General features: G+C 38.9%; 2 protein-coding genes and 1 non-coding gene across 15 annotated transcripts in view; 1 reads left to right on the top strand and 2 right to left on the bottom strand.

The window, feature by feature from the left end:
* CAGE1 (cancer antigen 1) overlaps positions 1-1,243 on the bottom strand; it is a 57,314-nt gene extending 56,071 nt beyond the window's left edge. For 2 of the 11 annotated variants that reach the window (XM_023253705.2, XM_023253698.2), the window contains exon 1: positions 987-1,168. In XM_023253705.2, coding sequence (XP_023109473.2) covers positions 987-999 — 13 coding nt within the window. In that variant the 5' untranslated portion in view covers positions 1,000-1,168. Of the gene's footprint in view, positions 1-528; positions 683-711; positions 960-986 lie in introns of those variants that run through there. The other 9 variants (XM_023253701.2, XM_023253700.2, XM_045057157.1 and 6 more) reach the window with 7 other exon arrangements.
* Positions 1,244-1,292: 49 nt separating this feature from the next.
* RIOK1 (RIO kinase 1) overlaps positions 1,293-23,126 on the top strand; it is a 41,857-nt gene continuing 20,023 nt past the window's right edge. Inside the window, exons 1-14 of one of the 3 annotated variants that reach the window (XM_045057159.1) lie at positions 1,293-1,574; positions 4,630-4,843; positions 6,584-6,671; positions 7,475-7,544; positions 9,088-9,130; positions 12,037-12,129; positions 13,389-13,501; positions 13,609-13,689; positions 16,235-16,321; positions 16,724-16,861; positions 17,222-17,325; positions 17,532-17,638; positions 19,951-20,016; positions 22,656-22,775. In XM_045057159.1, coding sequence (XP_044913094.1) covers positions 1,504-1,574; positions 4,630-4,843; positions 6,584-6,671; positions 7,475-7,544; positions 9,088-9,130; positions 12,037-12,129; positions 13,389-13,501; positions 13,609-13,689; positions 16,235-16,321; positions 16,724-16,861; positions 17,222-17,325; positions 17,532-17,638; positions 19,951-20,016; positions 22,656-22,775 — 1,395 coding nt within the window. In that variant the 5' untranslated portion in view covers positions 1,293-1,503. Of the gene's footprint in view, positions 1,663-4,629; positions 4,844-6,583; positions 6,672-7,474; positions 7,545-9,087; positions 9,131-12,036; positions 12,130-13,388; positions 13,502-13,608; positions 13,690-16,234; positions 16,322-16,723; positions 16,862-17,221; positions 17,326-17,531; positions 17,639-19,950; positions 20,017-22,655; positions 22,776-23,126 lie in introns of all 3 variants that reach the window. The other 2 variants (XM_011282174.4, XM_045057160.1) reach the window with 2 other exon arrangements.
* On the bottom strand, positions 15,808-15,880 carry TRNAE-CUC. The gene has a single exon. It is a non-coding gene; the product is annotated as a tRNA-Glu (tRNA).

Below are 23,126 nucleotides of genomic sequence, written 5' to 3'. Positions count from 1 at the left end.
GGACCCACATTACCTATCCAATACTCGCCTGCTCTAGTCAGATCATACTCCTTACTATTTCAGTCTGACCTGGCAAATGCTTCTCTCTCCTAAAGCCTTCCTATATACCCATTCATCTATCTAAAAAATTCCTGCAACATGGGAAATCTCTACAATTCAGCACCTATTTGTTTTACCGTTTTAGCTTGTACCACCCTTTCAAGGGTGTTAGTATTTACAGATTATAAATGCCTCCAGAAAAGTCCATTCATGATTTTCCAGTAATCACCGCAGCAAACAGCAATGTTGTTCACAGAGTAAATACTGATCGAATGAATCCTGCAGTCCAAAGACTTTATTTCTATTAAAACTTCTCAATTTACAGTTGCTACCTATTTGCCCAGATTATTTTATTGAATTATCGAATTAATGAACAATTTATTGAGGCTTGATTTGTTTTCCCAAAGCCATGCCATCGTCTGAAGTATAAAAAGCCAGTAAGACAAGCAGGCTAGTCGGGCTTAGTGAAAGGCCTAACTTTATGCTCACCTTTTCCACCTTCCGAACACATAAATGCTGCCTAGGCTGTGGTGAAAGGAATCTGAAAAATCTTCGTTTTCCAAACGTAAAAAAACTCAAGGACCTTATTTCTTCAATTTCTTTGTTGGTGAACCTAGAACTTCCATTTACACTTCTATAAATTTGTTCACATGGCGCAATCTGTCAACTTACTTTAAAGTTAGGTTTACTTTTTCCATCTTTCATCCTGTCCTTACCAGGTCTTTGCCAACATTTTTAAAGTATTTATTCAGATGTTTGGGTAGATACTCCAGGAACATTATAAAGCTGTTTTAAGATGGGCGCTAAAAGGGTCGTCATTTGGAGTTACCACCAACATTCTAGTTTTAAAATTCTCTCAGTTGTATGACAAACATTTTAAAAATCACTCCTCTCATTTTCCCTCAAAACAATGCACCAAACTTTTCAAGTCTAAAAAGTGCGCTCACTTTCAGGGTCCATAGCTTCTTGGATCCGCTGTAAGGATTTAGCGCTTCCACCTTCCGCACAGGGTTTCGCGGGATGAGGCTTTACGACCTCATCCACAGCAGGCTTTGAAAAACTCGCAGTTGGCACACGGGCGCGCTGGAACGGCCCTGTGTGACGCCCGCCCACCGCCCTAGCCAGTCTCGGCTCTCTACGACGCCAGGCGGGCTCCCACGCCCTGCGCCACGCCCCACGCCCCAGGGGCTCGGCCGGGGGAAGGGCGGGACTTCCGGCAGGATTGAGACTTCCGGTCGGGCGGGAGTTCCGGTCAGGGCGGTCCTAGCTGTCCTGGTTGTAGGTCCTTATCTCTCTTAGCACGTGGCGTTCGCTTTTGGCGTTGGAACTTCTGAGCAGTTTGATAGGCGTGCATCTGCCCAGAGGGGGTTGGATGGGCTGCGTGTAGCGCTGTCTCTGTGCGGATTCCGTCCCAGCGCGGGGCGGACGGCCTCCAGGGGCGCCGAGGCTCTGCGCGCTTCCGTCATGGACTACCGGCGGCTGCTGATGAGTCGGGTGGTTCCCGGGCAGTTCGACGACGCGGATTCCTCGGACAGGTGGGCGAGCCCCTTTGGGCACACAGACTCCGTAAGGATTCTACTGTCTCCGCCGCCGCGGGCAGCCTCGGGCTTTTGAGGGAGACAGGTATTTCATTCGGAGTAGTCTCTCCACAGCCCTTTGCTTCTTTCTCCATGCCAACCGGGTCTTTTAATCCCACTTTGCACCAGAGTTCACGAAGGCCACTTGTCAAGGGAGTTCCAGATTGGCTAGCATCGCTGAGAGGCAGAGTTGGAGACAGTGGTTGGGAAACGTAGATTTTTAGTCTTTAACTGCATTTGGCGTTCAAAAAATATTTGAGCACCTGTCGTGGGCCAGGTTTTGTCCTTGGCGCGGGAGATGGTGGTGAACAAGATTAAGTCCCTGCAGTCTTTGAATTTTACCTTCTATTTGGGAAGGAGGGCAGACAATTAAGTACATAGAGATATTTTATAAACAAACAAAAAAAAACCCCACAGATAATATACTCTATGCAAATAATTAAAATCAGTTGGTAGACTAATGACAGTGTCAGGGATGAGTTAAGTCCACATCTGGAACTAACCTCAGGAGGAGCAGAGGGAACAGCAGTTCAGGAAGAGGAGACAACAATGCACAGGCCCAACGTTGGCATCACTCTTGGCTGTGAAAGAAAGGGCTAGAGGCCAGTGTACCTAGAGCACAGCACAGGGAGTTGAGAAGATGGCTAGGTAATGATGTAGAAGTGAGAAGGGGCCAGATCATACAGAGCCTTATAAGGGATGATAAGCAGTTGGGATATTCTAGGTCTTAACCGAAAGCCATAGGAGGGATTTTACTAGGGGAATGACAATCTGATTTATGATTTAAAGGAATTATTCTGTTATGGAGAGGATGGTTGTAGAGGGCATGAGTGGAAGCAGTTCAAAAGTGATAAAGTAATTCAGTTCAAACATGAGGGGAGCTAGAGATAGGGTCACGGGATATGTTTTGGAGGTAGAAATGACAAGGTTTGGTGGTAGATTGGCTGTGGGATGTGAGGCAAAAGGATTTCAGGATAACTCCTACATGAAACATAAGAGTTCCTTTGGAATTCCAAGAAAACGTTTACTTTATATTCACGGTAAAGATTCATTACATGTAGATTTTAGTAGTCATTTGGGGATTTTTTTTTTTCCAGTAAAAATATGTTGATCATTTTCTGTGTGCCAGGTCTAGTGTTAGTGGGTAGGGATACATTGTAAACACCACCCTGATTGACACAGAGCTTACATGATAGGAGGGGAAATATTAAATAATTGGACAAATTATTTGTATTAGAATTGGGTAAGTAGTACAAAGGAAAAAGGAGTGAAGAAGATGGGAGACTTTCCTGACCAAATGATGATAATCTAATACTGAAAGGTTACATAAGATTTAGTCAGAGAAACAAGATTTTATTTCAGATGCATTCCAGGTTTATGTTTCCAGATAACCATATAAAAGGCTTTAGGGAAGAAGTAGGAAGAAGAAACAGCCCAGTGTGGCTGGTAAATAGTTGGCAGTAATGGGTATACACTGGTTTACCATCCATCACTGGATATTGTGAAGATAAGCCAATGGACTTTGTGACCCTGCCACACTCCAGGGTCCACTCCACTGGGAGGTGGGGGAGAGCATAATGTATTGGGTAGTTAGAAGCCAAAGATGCTGCTAAAATCCTACAAGGCAGAAAACGACCTCCCACCGCAAAGAATTGTCCAGCCAAGGTTGAGAAGCTCTGGTACAAATGAGGTATAACTTTGGAGCGCCTGGGTGGCTCAGTCGGTTGAGCGTCCGACTTCGGCTCAGGTCATGATCTCGCAGTCTGTGAGTTCTAGCCCTGCGTCGGGCTCTGTGCTGACAGCTCGGAGCCCGGAGCCTGTTTCAGATTCTGTGTCTTCCTCTCTCTCTGACCCTCCCCTGTTCATGCTCTGTCTCTCTGTCTCAAAAATAAAGAAACATTAAAAAAAATTAAAAAAAAACAACAAACAAATGAGGTATAACTTTAATGTGCCATTGTAGATTGTTGGCAATTAAAGGATCAAATTAAGGATTATGTTTACAAAATCGTAGTAAATAGCAGGTGTTTGATGATTATTCTCTTCCCACCCATGTCCATGGAGATTTGGAACCCATTGAGCTGTGGCTAATTAATAATCAGGATTGATCACCTGAATTTACTGAACTCTTGTCTGACCGTTTTTAAGCTGGTAGTTCACATTATCAGGGTTCTATGTGGTTCCTGTGTTTGTTCTCTACATGAGTGATCAAAACTGGTGGGACCTCTGTTGAATCTGACCTGCAGACATATTTTGTTTGGTATGCACAGTGTTTGGTTAAAATTAAATGTACCAGTTAAGTGGGAGATTTAAAAGTCCACACTTCTGGCTTCTCTTGAAAAACTAAGATCTGGTAGCACTGGCTCTGAATTTTCACATGGCAGAAAAACACCCTATTGGTTGTGCTCCATTTACTCTGGGCCTGATCTCTGGGTTTGACAATCACCACTTCTCTTACTGAATTACACCCAGACTGCTCTGAATTACACCACTCATTTGTGGTGCTTATGTTCACCATTCCTTCCCTTTATGAATAGGGGTGATTTGAAGTTCTTTGTGTAGCACAAATCTTGATACAGCTTCTTTTGTTGGAGTGGTATTGAGTTCAAGGTAAGGCTGCTTTAGACTTAGTCCCAAATTTTGTCAGAAAGCTTTCCCCCAATTGACTCTTAAGACATATCTGTGAATGGTTTTCCTGGAGTTGGGTCTGGTGTACTGGTCAGAGTGCATTCATTCAGCAGAGAAAATGACAATGTAAATCCTGACTTCATTAAGGCCGAAGTGGTTTAACACCTGATGTACTTCTTCTTTAGTAGGACCTGGAGAATAAGCAAACAATGGGAATGCCACTTTGAAAAACAGAACCTGGTATTAAGTTTGAGTTTATTGGGAGATAATGTTGAGAGGAAAACTTTTAGATTTATTGGTATAAATTTAGTCTGTTATATCACAAATAGCTGCATGTATAAATCCAATTAGAGTTATGTGGAAACATGCTGCACATTGTTATTTCTAGTGAAAACATTGACCTGAGGACCATCAGAGAGGAAGATACTCTGTTTGAAGATCTGCAGAAGAATGTGCCTGAGAAGATGGGTGGAGGTGATATGGAAGAGAAGGAGGAGGAGGAGGAAGAGGAGGAGGAGTATGATGAAGACGACTGGGATTGGGATGATGGAGTTGGAAAACTCACCAAAGGTTGTATCTCAAATGCAAGGAGTAACCCACAGGTATTTTACAAATGATTGTATACATCTTTATGTTATTTATGTCTTCTTTTTTCAAATGACTTTTTGTTGTTCTGGACTTGAATTGGAAGATTTCCCTTAGGTTATGTTGCCCTGTAGCCCCAACCTTTAACAAGTTTTATTCTTCATCCTTTTTGTATTTCTGATAATTTCCTGGATGTAGGTTCTTTTCATAGTACATTTTAAAAACTATTTAAATTATGGTAAGATTAGGAGCTTTAAAGTCTGCATGGGAAAAGATGCAAATAGGCAGTTCACTACAAATGGTTAGGAAACATGGAGAGAAAGTTCAGCTTCCTTAGTAATTAAAAAAATGCAGATTAAATATGTAGAAATGCTGTTTTTTTCACTTATGAAACTGACCAAGATGCAAAATCTATAATTGCTGATTGAGTAAATAAGTACTTATTTAGAGGATAAACTAGTATGTGATAAAAGCTTTTAAAACATAAAATAAATGCTTTGATTCAGCAATTCTTTTAAGATTGTGCCAAGAATGGTGTTATGAGAATGATTCTCCAGTATTGTTTATAGAGAAACACTGGAAACAAGCTTGACTAAATTTGTTGTGGGACTGATTTCACACGATGGGATATTATGCGGCCATAAAATACATTGCAGTGGAAAACTATATTAATGACATGAATCTGCCATCACCTACTGTGTACTGGGCACAAGTTATCAGACTGTAGAGCCTGCTTCTCAACTGGAAGTACTCTGTTTCAGGATTTTGCAGAGCCTTAGGATTAACATGATACATCTTACTAGAGCATAAAGATTTCTGAAAGAGATGGAGGGGGACAAAACCAACAGTATTTCTTTGAATATTAAGATTGCTATATTGTGGATAAGAATGAGTGCATTTTAAAAATAACCAGATGAATTTCACACTTGTCTGTTTTGGTGAGATGTTGAGCTATTTTAATATAGAGTTTATTCTCTTAATAAAGATAGAAAAAAAGGCAAGTGTATATGCTTAAATGTTAACTATTATCTTTGGGTGCTGGGATTGTAGGTGATTAAAATTTTACCTGTGTTTTCTACTGTGAATCTGTACTTGAAATGTTTTTAAAGTTATATCTGGTAGAAAACTTTAAATAGGTCTATACAGACAGCATAGGTCTATGCAGTCAGCCTCACACTTGCAAGCTGAGATACGCGGAGTAAATCAGTCATTGTTATGAGCCCTTTTTATCTGTACTATACTCCCTTTGAATAAGGGTTCTTTCTTTTTGTTATTATTTTAGTTTGTGTATAGCGCCAGTGTAAGTGGTAAGCCTCATGCCTGATCTTTCCCTTTCTTGAGACAATAGGCCCAAAATGAAATTCTTAGAACCAGTTTAATGTTGGCCTTAGCCATTCATTATACGTTTTGGAGGTAAATGAACATTGTCAAATTCTAAGTCTATTAACAGTTGAATTAAAAAAATGCATTTAATTACAATTTGTTATTTATAATAATGAGGAATACATTGTAGGGAGGTTAAAAAATACAGATTATACAGACTCTTCATTTTAGCCAGTAACTTTGTCCTATTTCAAATGTCTTTTTAAAAAATTTCTTGAGCAAACATGATTGATTCTTAACCTTTTCTTAGGGTACTCCTTCAAGTATTGATGCTCTGATAGTTAACTGTTAACTAAGGAGAAAGACATGTAATAACTAACCTTAGGTCTGTATTTATAACTAGTGCCTTCAACTCTGGAACTTATTTCTTCTAGACAAATCAGACTTCCAGCTACAATTTGGCCAAAATATCTACTCCAGCAGACAAGGTCTTACGGAAGTTTGAGAATAAAATTAATCTAGGTGAGTTCATAAAATATATTTGGGCTATGAGGAAGTTATTCAGAAGCCATGAAGTGTCATGAATTTTGTTAGGTCAAGAAATGAGTGTGTTCAGTGTTACTGGCTGAATAAAGAAAATGAAAATGTTAAGTCGTAAGAAATACATGTACAGTACACTACTGTGAAAAATCCGTATATAAGTAGATCTGCATAATTCAAACACATGTTCAAGTATCAACTGTACTAGAATATTGAATATAAATACATTTTGTTTTACTAGACACTTTTTATGTACGCATTAATCATTTAGTGAGCTGTTGAATGCAAGGAATCAGAATGTTGATTTGAACCACCACCTCTTAAAAAATGCAGGATCATCTTCGTCTTGTGGAAGTTGATTCATTATAAACCTAGCACAGTGTCTCTCATATCCTATCACTGACCTATAACTTGAAATGAAACTGAAGTTTTTAGAGTTAAACTTGGAATTCGGGCAGTTTATATTCCCAAATTAGCCGTATAAAATATTAACAAGTGTCTGAAATTCAGCATATGCAGGTAAAGGATTTTGGGGAGATTCCTGGACCTGGGTTTCTGTGGCTCAAATTAGAGCTGTGATGATGACAGTGACAACACTTGTCACTAAGGACACACAACTTCATGCTCAACATCTAAAAACATTAATAGTTTTTCATCATTAAAAGATACTCTATGTGTAACAAAATATTTGGAAAATAGAGGAGGAAGAGGGAAAAAGTATTCTATTCAAAATGTTGTCTTTTTGTCTTAACTGTTGTTTACATTGTGGATTTTTTAATTTTTAGATAAGCTAAATGTTACTGATTCTGTCATAAATAAAGTCACCGAGAAGTCTAGACAAAAGGAAGCAGATATGTAAGTAATATTTTAACTATAAAACATGGCGGATAGGGACTAATTCTAGATAAATGAGCATCTTGGTTATAATTCTTTTGGAAAGGATATTTCTTTATATGATTAAACCAGTTATTTTCTTTTTCTTTTTAGCTTAAATGAGGGTGTCCTTTCCTTAGTAAGTTGAGAATATTAAGTGAGTTTTAAATGTGTGGTCAAACTATAATCTTGTGAAATTCACAATGTGCTCTTGGGAGGGTAATGGTAAACTAAAATGTAGATTCCAGTTTAAACTGAAGTGTTAAAGTGTAAAAATGCTTCCTTTTAAAAACTTACTAGGGGCGCCTGGGTGGCTCAGTTGGTTAAGTGCCCGACTTCAGCTCAGGTCACGATCTCGCGGTCCGCGAGTTCGAGCCCCGCGTTGGGCTCTGGGCTGATGGCTCAGAGCCTGGAGCTTGCTTCCGATTCTGTGTCTCCCTCTCTCTCTGCCCCTCCCCCGTTCATGCTGTGTCTCTCTCTGTCTCAAAAATAAATAAATGTTAAAAAAAAAATTAAAAAAAAAAAATAAACAAAAAAATAAAAAAAATAAAAACTTACTAAAATTTTTTCCCTTCCATGAAATGTTTTTAAATTTTTATTTTATTATTTTTAAATTTTTTTAAGTAGGCTCCATGCCCAGTGTGGAGCTTGAACTCACGACCAACCGAGCCACCCAGGCACCCCTCCATGAAATATTTTTAAAAATGTAAGGGAAGATTTAAAATTAAATAGTGATCTAATAAGAACAATTTCTATTTATTCTTCTCAAAACCAGTTGTTTAAGTGCAAGCTAACTTCTATATGCTAAAAACACTAGGGCATTGACATATTGTAGAAAATGACATTAAGTTTATACAACTAGCAGTGTTTGAACTTAAAAACCAACTTTATTCTGACTAAAAATCGCTTTTCTTCTGGTTTATTGCTATCCCCAAGAGATACCAGCCTTTTGAGAACTGCCATAGTCGTCTGTTATTTCATAGAAGTGTCTGAATCTTTGTGTTTGAATCTTTGAGTTGAGGTTAGTGTGCTAATAGAATCAGTGTGTGAACTGAAGCCAGTCAGAGTCTGCATTTTAATGCAGAACTCAAGAACTGTCTTTAGATGACAAAAACCCGTGTCTTTGTAGAAAGGGACTCTAAAGAGAAGGTGATATAAATGACTTTAAATCTCACATTAGATTAATAGAATCATTAAAGATTGAAAGACAATATTAACAGACCCAATGTTTCCTTTTTTGCAGCATGGTTCACCTTACCCCGGCTGCTCTCTTTATCTAATCCTTCTGAAATATGGATAGAATGATTTTTCTTACTGCAGATGTGCTCCTTTTGCTCTAGGGAACTGAACTGATGATTAAGGGGACACAAAGGAAGCAACATTGAGCAATGAAACTACAATGAGATTTTGAAATGGGTTATTAAAGAAAGTACCTACTTAGGAATTTTATGGGATGAGATACATTTCGAACTTTTTATTTTGGCTTCTGAATTTTGAATGTCACATTTTTTTTGGTTTTGGTTAGGTATCGCATCAAAGATAAGGCAGACAGAGCAACTGTGGAACAGGTACAATTTAAATGTGCTTTCATTTTAAGTAGGCATTATAAGTTCTCATTTTAAATTAGCACTTCTTTTCTCTTGGGATTATAGTTTGCATTCATTCTTCTTGCTTAATGCTAATGTTACCTAAAATTACTCCTTCTAGTTTTGAGTTTAGAAGTCTGCATTTTGAGGGGCGCCTGGGTGGCTCAGTCGGTTGAGCGTCCGACTTCGGCTCAGGTCATGATCTTGTGGTCCGTGAGTTTGAGCCCTGCGTCGGGCTCTGTGCTGACCACTCAGAGCCTGGAGCCTGTTTCAGATTCTGTGTCTCCCTCTCTCTCTGACCCTCCCCCATTCATGCTCTGTCTCTCTCTGTCTCAAAAATAAATAAACGTTAAAAAAAAAGTCTACATTTTGTTTTATTGATAATAGATAACTTAGAGTCATGCCCCCCTCTGTGGCCACCATGCGGTGTTTTCATCTTCTATGAGGATGCAGAATTTACTGGAAGTCCAGAAATCTTTTGTCTTAAGCAAGATATGCAGGAATTTTGTGAGCTTTATTAGAAGGTACCTGTCACAAAGTGAAGGGATAGGGCAATGCCTTCAGATTTTCACTAGAAATCCCTTACTTGGTTTAGACATTATGCTGGTTTTATTCTTTCTGTTCAAGAATGGGGGAAATTTTTCCTAATTTTCCCATATGTAGAGAGTTGTGAATTGGATGTTAGCATTGGCTCTGATTTTTGACGTGAAGGTGGTAAAAAGGGTCAGAACATTGCTACTGCTATCTACCACCCTTCTCACCCCTACACAGAGGCACAAGCATTTTGGAATAGTAGCCCCTATGATCCCCAGATCCTTGATATAAGATATGAACCCCCTGCTACTAGCCACCTCAGTCCCCAGCAGAGTAACACCCAACCTGAGCTCCAGAACCATTTGTGCAGTTGAAGAATTCCACCTGTAGTTGGGCAGGAGTGGGTCTGAGATCTGTGTCTTCCTTGTCCTCTCATTTATTTTGTGTGTGTGTGGTTGAAAACAAAGTGTATAGTCCAGCTGAGACAAGTGAGGCAGCCATAATTTTCAAACACCCTAAAATAACAAAGGCAATAAATCCTTTTTTCCCCCTTTTTCAAAATTAATTTTGAATAAACAATGTATATCTTGGTCTTAAGCTGTCTTTTTAAATATGTATTTGTAAAGTTTATTCCATTCTCCTGTTTCTCTCCCCTATTTTGTTTTTAAGCCGTTTTGGTACGTTGCTCCTCCTACGCCCCTGCCTTGGCTTCCTCCCAGTTTTGCAGCCACACAGGTGTCTGCCTGGATTCTCAGCGCGTCGCTTCCCTCTGCTGACCTGTGCAGTGAAGTGGGAATGTCATTTAGGGCCTGTTAGCCCAATTCCCTTTCATTCCTCTCTAGTTGCCATAGTTGCAGTTTGGCTTTTTGTCCTGTAGTCTTTCCAGGGTTGTTTTGTTTTTATTAACCCTAGGTTTCTGGTATGACCGTGGCTGCATCACTGAAGGATAGACCCTAAAGTATAGTTAGATTTGGCCACTTCACACTGTCTCTCTCTGTGGAGCTGGAGAGGCTGCTGTGAGTGTCCCTTGAAATTGCATGTAAATATCTGGCTGGTTGAGTTCAGGCATGGATGAGACCAGGCTTTAAATTCCTTGCTTTCTGTTAAAGAGGACTTTGGGATCCTTTTTACTCAAGATTGATTGCTCTAACTTTGAAAGAGACCCTTTCCCTGATTTACTCATCTATAGCAGAGGTGCACAGACTCTTTCTTTAAAGGGTTAAATAATAGGGGCGCCTGGGTGGCTCGGTTGAGCATCCAACTCTTGATTTCAGCTCAGGTTATGCCCACATTGGTCATGCTCCATACTCAGTGCAGATCCTGCTTGAGATTCTCTCTCTCCCTCGCCCCCCCATGTCCCATGCCTCCCCAACCACCCACTCATGTGTGCGCGTCTCGCTCTCAAATAAAAAATAAATGGGGTGCCTGGGTGGCTCAGTTGGTTATATGTCCGACTTCTACTCAGGTCATGATCTCATGGTCCGTGGGTCCCCCATCGGGCTCTGTGCTGACAGCTCAGAGCCTGGAGCCTGCTTCAGATTCTGTGTCTCCCTCCCTCTCTGCCCCTCCCCTGCTCACGCTCTAACTCTCTCTCAAAAGTAAACATTAACAATTTTTTTTAATAATAAATAAGGAGTTAAATAATAAATACTTCAAGCACTGTGGCTCACAATTTTTTTTTTTTAAGCAACTTTTAAAATGTAAAGACCATTCCTAGCTTGCAGGCTGCAGAAAAAAAAGCCATGGCCTGGATTTGACTTCTGTGCTGTAGGGTGCTGACCCCAGTTTAAAGTTGCAAATCCAGTACAGTGACCACTGAGCACTTGAAACGTAGCTAGTCTGGATTGACATGTGCTATAAACATAAACCAGATTTTGAAGACTTGGTGTAAAAAAAGAATGTTAAATCTTTTACTGATAACTTTTTATATTGATTACATGTTGAAATTGATAGTGTTTTAGATAGATTGCATTAAATAAAGTATATCAAAATTAATTTTACCTGCTACTTTTTGCTGCTTTTAGTGTGACTAGAAAATGTGAAACTGCTATGCAGCTTGCATTATATATTCTATTAGCTAATATCAGTCTAGAGTCCATTTCTGCTTCTGTTGAACTTGGTAGACTTTGACTTCTGTGTCTGAACGAACTTGTTGGTTTGTCTCTTGTTCCTTTGGCCTTCGTGTCGTATTTTATTTACTAAAAATCAGAATAAATAAAAACACCACAATTGAGACTGTCAGTCAGCCAGAATAGCATAGTATTTAAGCTCTTCAGTTTATTAATGGTCAGGTGCTTCAATGAGAAATACTTGATACTATCTTTCTGAACTTTCTATTTTTTGCATTTTTTTAGGTGTTGGATCCTAGAACACGAATGATACTATTCAAGATGTTGAATAGAGGAATCATATCAGAGATAAATGGCTGCATTAGCACGGGAAAAGAAGTGAGCTTTTCTTTGGATGCCTGAATGTTTTCATGTTAGTTTTCTTATTTCAGATACCAAATGAAACTAAGGCACGTAGTAAATAAATGGTGCCTTTAAAAGAAAAGAAAAAAAAAAAAAAAAGCATGCACAAGTCAGGATAGTTTAATTAGTGTTTGTAAAAACAGCTTTATTAATATTTATGGCTAGGTAGGAAGTTGTGCACATAAATCGGCCTTTTCACTATTGTTGCTGTACTGGATCACTGAGTCCAGGTAGTGCCCAGGGTAGGCATAGGTGGTCAGATTACTGCAGGCCCCAGTCCTTGCCACATAGTTACTATGGGAGGGGGGCTTATAGTCTAGTTTCTGTGGATAAGCAAATCTCTTTCTCTGTTTTTCTTTGTACGTGGATATGGAGACAGACAGACATGGCATTTGTAAATTAGCAACTCATTCTATGGGAAGCAGTCCTCAGTAAAATTCAGTTTATAAATCATGAGATGTAAGAATGTCTTGAAATATTTTTCACATACTTGATACATAGGGGCACTTGTACCCCAATGTTTATAGCAGCACTCTCAACAATAGCCAAATTATGGAAAGAGCCTAAATGTCCATCAACTGATGAATGGATAAAGAAATTGTGGTTTATATACACAATGGAATACTACGTGGCAATGAGAAAGAATGAAATATGGCCTTTTGTAGCAACGTGGATGGAATTGGAGAGTGTGATGCTAAGTGAAATAAGCCATACAGAGAAAGACAGATACCATATGGTTTCACTCTTATGTGGATCCTAAGAAACTTAACAGAAACCCATGGGGGAAGGGAAGAAAAAAAAAAAAAAGAAGAGATTAGAGTGGGAGAGAGCCAAAACATAAGAGACTGTTAAAAACTGAGAACAAACTGAGGGTTGATGGGGGGTGGGAGGGAGGGGAGGGTGGGTGATGGGTATTGAGGAGGGCACCTTTTGGGATGAGCACTGGGTGTTGTATGGAAACCAGTTTGACAATAAATTTCATATGTTAAAAAAAAAAAAACTGCTTCATGCTTAATTATAAATTGGATCTTATATGTAAATTGGAGCTCTACTTACTGTACGTTTTGGTATGATGTTTCATATTTTAATTGATGTATTCAAAAGATACTTCTTCTACTTGCTACTTCAGTTCACTTGACTTTGTTTTTTGACTTTTGAGGATAGAATCAAACAGTTGAAAATTAAAATACTTTTGTTATTTTACACAAACTTATTTTGTTTTTGATGCAAAATAGGCTAATGTGTACCACGCTAGCACAGCAAATGGAGAGAGCAGAGCAATCAAAATTTACAAAACTTCTATTTTGGTGTTCAAAGATCGGGATAAGTATGTAAGCGGGGAGTTCAGGTGAGTGAGCTCAGATTCTTTTTCCAGTGGCCTGATTTCTATATCCTAAAAAAATAAAAACTAGAATAATAGAACGATTACAATAACAAGTGTTTTTCTTGTTCAAGATTTCGTCATGGCTATTGTAAAGGAAACCCCAGAAAGATGGTGAAAACTTGGGCAGAAAAAGAAATGAGGAACTTAATCAGGTGACTCTTGAGGGCGGGTGTCTGTGCTGTGCCAGGCATACTGGCCCCAGCTCCTTCTTGCTGACAAATCCCAGTGTGGTTCTGTGTAAAGGTGGGGACTCATAGTGCTGTTCAGTTGTGTTAGATCTGAGGTATGCAAAAGAAACCAATTTCTGGGCAAATAGAAACTACCTTATCTTCTCTGTTTTGAGAATCCGTTATAGAAAAATTTTCATTTATTCAGCAAGGGTGAGTCGTTTGAAGCACCTTGGTAGCCATGTGAAAGCATTTAGAATTTATACGGAAGATGATAGGGGGCTGTTGCAGGACTTTATTTTATTTATTTATTTTTTTAATGTTTATTTTTGAGAGAGTGAGAGTGAAAGTGCAAGTGGGGAGAGGCAGAAAGACAGGGAGACAGAGGATTGATCTGAAGCAGGCTCTATGCTGACAGCAGAGAGCCCAATGTGGGGCTTGAATTCACAAACCATGAGATCATGATGTGAGCTGAAGTCAGTTGCTTAACCGACTGAGCCACCCAAGCACCCCTAATTTATTTATGTAAATTCAAGTTAGTTAACATATAACGTAGTATTAGTTTCAGGAGTAGAATCAGTGATTCATCACTTACATGTGACACCCAGTGCTCACCCCAAGTGCCCCCCTTAATACCCATTGCCCATTTGGCTCCATCTACCCACCCAGTGCCCTCCAGCAACCCTCAGTTTGTTCTCTGTATTTAAGAATCTTACGGTTTTGGGGCGCCTGGGTGGCGCAGTCGGTTAAGCGTCCGACTTCAGCCAGGTCACGATCTCGCGGTCCGTGAGTTCGAGCCCCGCGTCGGGCTCTGGGCTGATGGCTCAGAGCCTGGAGCCTGTTTCCGATTCTGTGTCTCCCTCTCTCTCTGCCCCTCCCCCGTTCATGCTCTGTCTCTCTCTGTCCCAAAAATAAATAAACGTTGAAAAAAAAAAATTAAAAAAAAAAAAAAAAGAATCTTATGGTTTATCTGTCTGTTTTTATCTTATTTTTCCTTCCTTTCCCTTATATTTATCTGTTGTGTTTCTAAAATTTCACATGTGAATGAAATCATGTATTTGTCTTCCTCTGCCTGATTTATTTCGCTTAGCATAATACACTCTAGTTCCATCTACGTTGTTGCATATGGCAAGATTTCATTCTTTTTCATCACTGAGTAGTATTCCATTTTATATATATCATATCTTTATCCATTCATCTGTTCATGGACATTTGGGCTCTTTGCATAATTTGGCTATTGTTGATAGTGCTGCTGTAAACATTGGAGTACGTGTACCCCTTCAAATCAGCATTTTTTTTTTTATCCTTTGGATAAATACCTAGTAGTGCAATTGCTGGGTTGTAGGGTAGTTCTATTTTTACTTTTTTGAGGAACCTCCATACTGTTTTCCAGAGTGGCTGTTGCAAGATTTTAAACAAGGAAGTAACACAATCTGGTGGTGAGACTGATGGGTCATTTTGTCATAGGTATTGGAGTTTAGACAGTTTTGCTAGGTCCTAAACTCTATTATTGTTTCTTTTTCTTATTTCTATCCAGTTGTTTTTAAAAAAATTTTTAATGTTTATTTATTTTTGAGAGAGAGACAGAGAGAGCCTGAACAAGGGAGGGACAGAGAAAGAGGGAGAGACAGAATCTGAAGCAGGCTCCAGGCTCTGAGCTATCAGCACAGAGCCCGACACGGGGCTCAAACTCACAAACCACGATGTCATGACCTGAGCTGAAGTTGGATGCTTATCCAACTGAGCCACCCAGGCACCCCTCCTCTTTCTATCCAGTTTTGGACATGTTTATGTATTATTCTTTGTGCTGATCCTTTTATATCAAGTGAAGGCAACTTGCTTAGCTGAGATGAAGTTTTTCAAAAAATTTGAAGTTTTTTTTCTCTTTCAAATAACTTTTAACTTTGTATGTGCCATACAGAGGTAACATACATTGGATACTTTAGTATTAAATCCTTATTTTGAAAGTCCTTCTGAAATCTTCCTGTGTTCAGTTAGCTAGCTAGATGTTAGGTATGAGTTCAACCGTGTTTTGTTTTGTTTTGTTTTGTTTTGTTTTGTTTCGTTTTGTTTCATTTTGTTTTGTTTTGTAAGTAGACTCTGTGCCCAACATGGGGCTCAAACTCATGACCCTGAGATTGAGAATCACATGCTGTACCAACTGAGCCAGCCAGGCACCCTGAGTCCAACTGTTTTTATTAATCATTGTTTAGCTAGTCAGCTGAAAAGACATACCTGCTGTATCTCATCAATTCTGAGATGCACATTTGACAGGTTAACATCTCTGGAATGGGACCGAGTGTTAGAGACTGTGAGTAGTTGAATTGCCAGTGTTGTGTCATTTTTGGTCATGCATCATGGTGTCACCTAAAAATCACTGGAGCCCTAGAGTTTATGACAAACAATAATACAGTTGAAACCTGTTGGTGCTGCCTCCTAACAGTGATACTAATCTTCTGTAGCCATTATAATTTGCTTTAGATGCTGTGTCACCTTCTCACTTGTCCTTTTACCTGTTTGAATATCACAGGCTAAACACCGCACAGATCCCATGCCCAGAACCTATCCTGCTAAGAAGTCATGTTCTTGTCATGGGTTTTATTGGTAAAGATGACATGTGAGTACGTAGAAGGCCTAATAATTACATGCTCAGAATGGTATTTTTAAGTGCTTTGAAGTATACAGTGTATAAATATTTCCCATTTAAATAGCTCCTTTTATCTTGAAGTATTTCATAGGATTTTTTTTACTATATGAGTGCATAGAGTTAATTTATTCTACCTTTTTTAAATCCCCAAATGCTTCAGAATAACAAAGTTCACCCTGTTTCTGAGAAATGTTTTGTATAGTAGGCTGCAAGAGCACTTGTTTCTTGACAGCTTGTTGAAATGGTACATCTGTCATGAGCCAAATTGTTCAGCGATGAGTTGTCGAAAAGAAGTGCATGTAGCAATGTAGTCTAAGGCAGGGAGACTTGTTCTGGGGCATTTTATCTTAGTTCATTTGATTTTTATTCAAGGCCAGCACCACTGTTGAAAAACGTCCAGCTCTCAGAATCCAAGGCTCGGGAGTTGTATCTGCAGGTCATCCAACTCGTGAGAAGAATGTATCAAGACGCCAGACTCGTCCACGCAGATCTCAGTGAATTTAACATGCTGTGAGTGCATTTTGTCCTTTAGGAGCCACCTGCGTGGTGTTTCATGTCCTTTAAAAAAATAAAATCCCAATCTAAGAAGTCATTTTTAAAGTTTTAAAGTTGGCTTCCATGTGGTCATAGTATAGGATGTGTTCTCTGCCTCTGGTGACCTCAGTCACAGAATTGACCATCTGATCATTAACAGGCTTCTAGGACTTTGGAAATTTTCTCGGTTTTCATCTCTTGTTAGTCAAGTGGCCTCTTATCCTTACCCACCTTGTTCATCTTATTGGTTATTTCCCTTGCTTTTAAAGTAGAATTTTTTAAGCAAGGAATGCAGGAAAGTAGTAGCATCCAAGTCCTTGTGTGTCTGGCCCACAGGTACCATAGCGGAGGTGTGTACATCATTGATGTTTCCCAGTCTGTGGAGCATGACCACCCACATGCCTTGGAGTTCTTGAGAAAAGACTGTGCCAATATCAACGGTGAGTGGGAATTAGAGTTTCCAGCCAGCTTGTTTGTATAGTGGTTTTGCACTGTTAAGCTGTTGATATGGCCCTAAATCATTTGATACAGCGATTACCATTTGCTAGGAGATTGTGTATTTTTATTCATCTCTTTGTTTCTCTGTAAAGTAGTTGGAATAAACCTTTTCCCTCATAAAGCTATCATTATATTTTCCTTCCAACAGATTTCTTTTTGAAGCACAGCGTTGCCGTGATGACTGTGCGGGAACTGTTTGAATTTGTCACAGATCCATCCATTACACATGAGAACATAGATGCTTATCTCTCAAAGGTGAGATGGGGCGAGGAAGGGAAAGGGAAGAAAATGACAATAGTAATTTGCACTTACATGGCGCTTCTAGGGACTCAGATTGCTTAGCATATGTTCATTTTGACAGCTTCCTGAGACCTTTTCCTTCTGATTTCACAGATAGGGAATCAAAAGTACAGTAAAAGGCCAATGAGAAAGCCATGTTTCTTGACATGAAGCATTGGGCAGGATTACATAGACTGCCAAAGTTCATGAATGTTTAGTAAGAGACCTGTTCGCTTTTGGTGTTTCCCTTGTTTCTCAGAGGTCTTTCTGAATCCTAGAATTTTTGAAAGTGTGTTAAAACGTACATAGCATAAAACTTGCCACTGTAACCATTTTTAAGTGTACATGTCACTTAAGTGCATGCACAATGATGTGCCGCCACCGCCACCGTCGATCTCAGAACTTTTCTCCTTGTGCAAAATAGAAACTCTGTGCCCATTAAACATTAACTCCTCTTTCCTCCCTCCCACAGCCCATCCTACTTTCTGTCTGTGATGTTGCCTACTCTAGGTACCTCACATAAGTGGAATCAAGCTGTTTGTTTCTGTTTCTGGCTGACTTGATCCCCTTAGCGTAATGTCCTCAAGATTCATTCGTGGCATGCAGCACATTTTGTTTATCCATTCGTGTGTGGATGGACACTTGAGTTGCTTCTACCTTTCAGCTGTTGTGAATAATGCTGCTATGAACACGGGTGCACAAATACCTCTTCAAGACCCTGCTTTTATTTCTTTTGGGCATATACCCAAAAGTGGAATTGCTGCATTATATGGTAATTCTGCTTTTAATTTTAATACTGTTTTCCTTAGTGGCTATACCATTTTACATTGCCACCCAACACTGTGCAAGCATTCCAGTTTCTCCATGTACTCACATCCTCGCCATTTTCTGGTTTTGTTTTCCTGTTGGTGTTTTCCTGTTTTTGGAACAGCTATCCTGGTGAGCGTGAGGTGGTGTCTTATAGTTGTTAATTTGCATTTCCCTGATGATTAGTGATGTTGAGCATCTGTCTTTTCACATGCTTGTTGGCATTTATAGATCTTCTTTGGGGACATGTCATCCACTTTTTTGCCCATTTTTAAATTGGATTGTTTTTTGTTGTTGAGTTACAGGAGTTCTTTATATATTCTGAATAGTAGCCCCTTATCAGATCTGTGATTTATAGATACTTTCTCCCATTCTTTGGGCTGCCTTTTCCCTCTCTTGGTCACACCCTTTTGATTTTGGTGTCAATGTATCTGTTTTTACTTTCGTTGCCTCTAAATCTTAGAATACTGAATACATGGCATATATGCCCCGAAACAGTTTTCCAGGTTTTATCATACCCTTTTTGTATTCTCCCCTTTCCTTGGAATGCCTTCCCATTTCTACCTTTGCACATTTTACTCTGCCTAGTGAATGTTAGAGCTCAGTTCAAAAAGCTTTCTCCAGGAGGAATCAGGCAAAAATCATTGTTTCCACGGGTGTATTTCCCATATTATGTGAGCCTGTAATAGAAGTAGTTGTACTGCATTCTGTTATTAAGTTCTTTTTAATGTTGTCACCCTTTACTAGACCATGAACTGTTAAGGGACAGGAGTTCTCTTCTTGTATTGCCTGTACCTCAGTCAGTACTGGTGCATACTAAGCAATTGCATATATTAATTGGATAAATGGTATCATTTTTATTTCTAAACTCTTAAGCACTAATTTTAGTGTCTGAATGTAAAACAAAAAAACCTAGTACCACAATTTTTTCCTCTTTCCTGTATATTCTAAGTAGAGAACAAATCCAATTTTACAAGCCAGAAGACTCTTGTAAAATCTGTCACCTTAGTGTCAGTCATCATTTGTTCAAAGAGCTTTCTTTGGTGGTTGATGCTTCCATAGCATTAGAGACACATACTCAAAAGGACAATCCACCTTTCCTCTTTCATTTCTTTCATTGACTATTCAAGAATTAAAGAATAGGTCTTTCATTCTTTGGGTCTCAGTTTTCTGTTAGTAAATGTTTTTGCTAATCATTTAAACATTAGGAAAAGTAGTTTTACTCTTAAGGAAAGGGGTGGGGATCCCCTGAGGCTAGATGAGTTTGGTTTATTCTGTTACTTGTGAGCTTCCCGCAGCCTTTTTGATGAGGTCTGACTGAAAGAGCTAACCTGTATCACTAGAGGTCACTGAGTCTTTTCTTTCAGAAGTGTAGAGGTGATACTGGTAAAAATTAGAGCAGGTTTATACTAAAATTAAGAAATGGATGCATCTTCTATAGGTTGAATATAAAGGAAAGTAACTTTTGATTTCTTTCCAAGGCCATGGAAATAGCATCTCAAAGGACCAAGGAAGAAAGGTCCAGCCAAGATCATGTGGATGAAGAGGTGAGATTTATTATCTACTCACAGGCTTAGGAAACACTGAGTTTTGTTTGTGTTTTTGTTTTTTGTTTGTTTGTTTTAAAGGCATGCTAGGTCACAAACTTGATTTTAAGAGAGAAGCAGTTTTCAAATGACTGTTTTCCTTGTGCATAATTTAACTGAGCCAGATTATATAAATACATTTCACTACATCATTCCACTCAGCAGCCTATGGACAATCTTTCTAGATAGAGAACTTTATTTACTTGAAGAATAATTGACATGCAGTATTATATTACTTTCAGGTGTACAGCACAGTGATTCAACATTTATATACATTACTAAATGGTCACCACAATAAGTCTAGTTCCCATCTGTCACCTTACATAGTTATTACAATATTATTGACCATATTCCCTATGCTGTATTTTATATGTGACTTATTTTAAAACTGGAAGTTTGTACCTCTTAGTCCCCTTCACGTATTTTGCTCTGCCCCTCATCCTCTCCCCACCTGGCAACCACCAGCTTGTTCTCTATATTATGAGTCAGTTTCTGTTTTGTTTTTTTTAGAATCCACATATAGGTGAAGTCTTATAGTATTTGTCTCTCTTTTATTTCACTTAATGTAATACTCTTTTTTTTTTTTTAATTTTTTTTTTAACATTTTATTTATTTTTGAGACAGGGAGAGACAGAGCATGAACAGGGGAGGGTCAGAGAGAAAGGGAGACACAGAATCTGAAACAGGCTCCAGGCTCTGAGCTGTCAGCACAGAGCCCGACGCGGGGCTCGAACTCACGGATGGTGAGATCATGACCTGAGCCGAAGTCGGCCGCTTAACCGACTGAGCCACCCAGGCGCCCCAACTTAATGTAATACTCTTGAGGTCTGTCCATGTTATCACAAATGACAAGATTTCATTTTTTTTTTTTTACTAATAATTTTATTTTACTGTGTGTGTATGTGTATCCACATACATACATGCACTCCATTTTCTTTGTTGATGGACACTTAAGTTACTCCCTTATCCTGGCTTTTGTAAATAATACTTCAGTGAACATAGGGTACATCTATCTCTTTGAATTAGTATTTTTATTCTCTTTGGTTATATACTCAGAAGAATTGCTGAATTTTATGGTAGTTCTGTTTTTAATTTTTTGAGGAACCTCCATATAGTTTTCCATAGTGGCTGCACCAGTTTGCATTCCCACCAGCAGTGCATGGGGGTTCTCTTTTCTCTATACCCTTGCCAATACTGATTTATTTTTGATAACTAGCCATTCTGACTGGTGTGAGGTGATATCTTATTATGGTTTAGATTTGTATCTCCCTGATGATAAGTGATCCTGAGCATCTTTTCATGGGTAAGTTGGCCATCTGTGTGTCTTTGGAAAAATCTCTGTTCAGGTCCTCTGCCCATTTTTTAAATCAGATTTTTTTTTGTTGGTGGTGAGTTGTAGGAGTTCCTTACATAGTTTAGATATTAACCCTTTGTTAGATGTATCATTTGTAAATATTTTCTCCCATTCGGTAGACTGCCTTTTCGTTTTGTTGATGGCTTTGTTTGCTGTGAAAAAGCTTTTTAAGTTTGATGCAGTCCCATTTGCATATTTTTGCTTTTGTTGCCCTTGTCTGAGGAGACAGATCCAAAAAATATTGCCAACACTGTTGTTTAACTTTACTGCCTTTATTTTCTTTTAGGAGTTTTATAGTTTTGGGTCCTACATTTAGGTTTTGGCTCTGTTGTGAGTTTATTTTTGTGTATGGTGTAAGAAAGTGGTCCAGTTTCATTCTTTTGCATGTGGCTTCCAGTTTTCCCACCACCATTTGTTGAAGAGACTGTCCTTTCCCCATTGTGTGTTCTTACCTCCTTTGTTGTAAATTCATTGACCTTATATGCATGGGTTTATTTTTGGCTTATTTATTCTGTTTCCTTGATCTATGTGTCTGTTTTTGTGCTAGTGCTATACTCTCTTGATTATAATAGGTTTGTAGTGTAGTTTGAAATCAGAGAGTGTAATACTTGAGATAGAGCACATTTTTAAAGAAGCTATTGAAACATCTGACTCAAGAAGGAAAATCCTGTTTCAGTTCGTGACTGAATTTTAAAATGATTTATATGTTGATTTCAGTAACATTGTAGATTTTAAATATTTATGGTAAAAAAGAAAATTGTTTTAGCCTTGAAGATCAGTGGATTTTTTGTGAGTGTGATCCATGTTCTCACAGCTATTAGTGTGATGGATGACTATAAGGCACCCTATATTTATCACCAATTCTGAACCCTTTTCACCATAGCACAGGACAGACAATATTTCTATGTAAGAACATGTTCCTTTGTAAGGCATAACCAGGGGCAGCACTTGCTAATGCAACTCCATTCCTTCCTTTCCCACTCAGAAAAGCTTTTGAGAATGCAAATGAAGGGAGAGGTGTTATTTTAAGGGTAACTTCAAATCATTTCATATTTTATTGTTAGTAACAAATTCCTTTTGGCACACCACACAGCAGATGTAAACACCAGTGTGTGCGGAGAGCCTGGCTGAAAATCAGTGTTGTAGATGACGATAGGATCCTCTGTGACATGACGGGTGTGGGATGCTCAGTGAATGAGAGAAGCATGTGAATAACACTTTTGGTTTTACTTTCCGTGTGTGTTAGGTGTTTAAGCGAGCATACATTCCTAGAACCTTGAACGAAGTAAAAAATTACGAGAGGGATGTGGATATAATGATGAAATTGAAGGAAGAGGATATGGCCATGAATGCCCAACAAGACAATGTGAGTAGCTTGATTTGTATATAGCAAGCAAATTTACAGAGGAAGCTACTGTCACATACCTGCCTCTTGACTGTTGGCTTCTAATCTAGTGAGATGGCTAATTCCCTTTGCATTAACAGGTCCTTTCTGTGTATTGGATGTAAAGGATGTTCACTGGCATTTGTGAAAAAATGACACATTTGAGTGCAATAGACGATAGTTGCAGAAAATTGAAGATATTTGTATAAGTCTAGGCTATAAATCATTATTATAGTGGGTCTGTTAACATATGTGTTTCAAGGTCTGGAACATTTTTTTTTTCTGTGAAAAAGCCAGATAGTAAATATTTTTGACTTTGCAGGCCAGGAAGCA

The sequence above is a fragment of the Felis catus genome, chromosome B2 (assembly GCF_018350175.1).
Source record: "Felis catus isolate Fca126 chromosome B2, F.catus_Fca126_mat1.0, whole genome shotgun sequence".
Taxonomy (NCBI): Eukaryota; Metazoa; Chordata; class Mammalia; order Carnivora; family Felidae; genus Felis; species Felis catus.
This window is presented reverse-complemented; position numbering and strand designations above follow the sequence as displayed.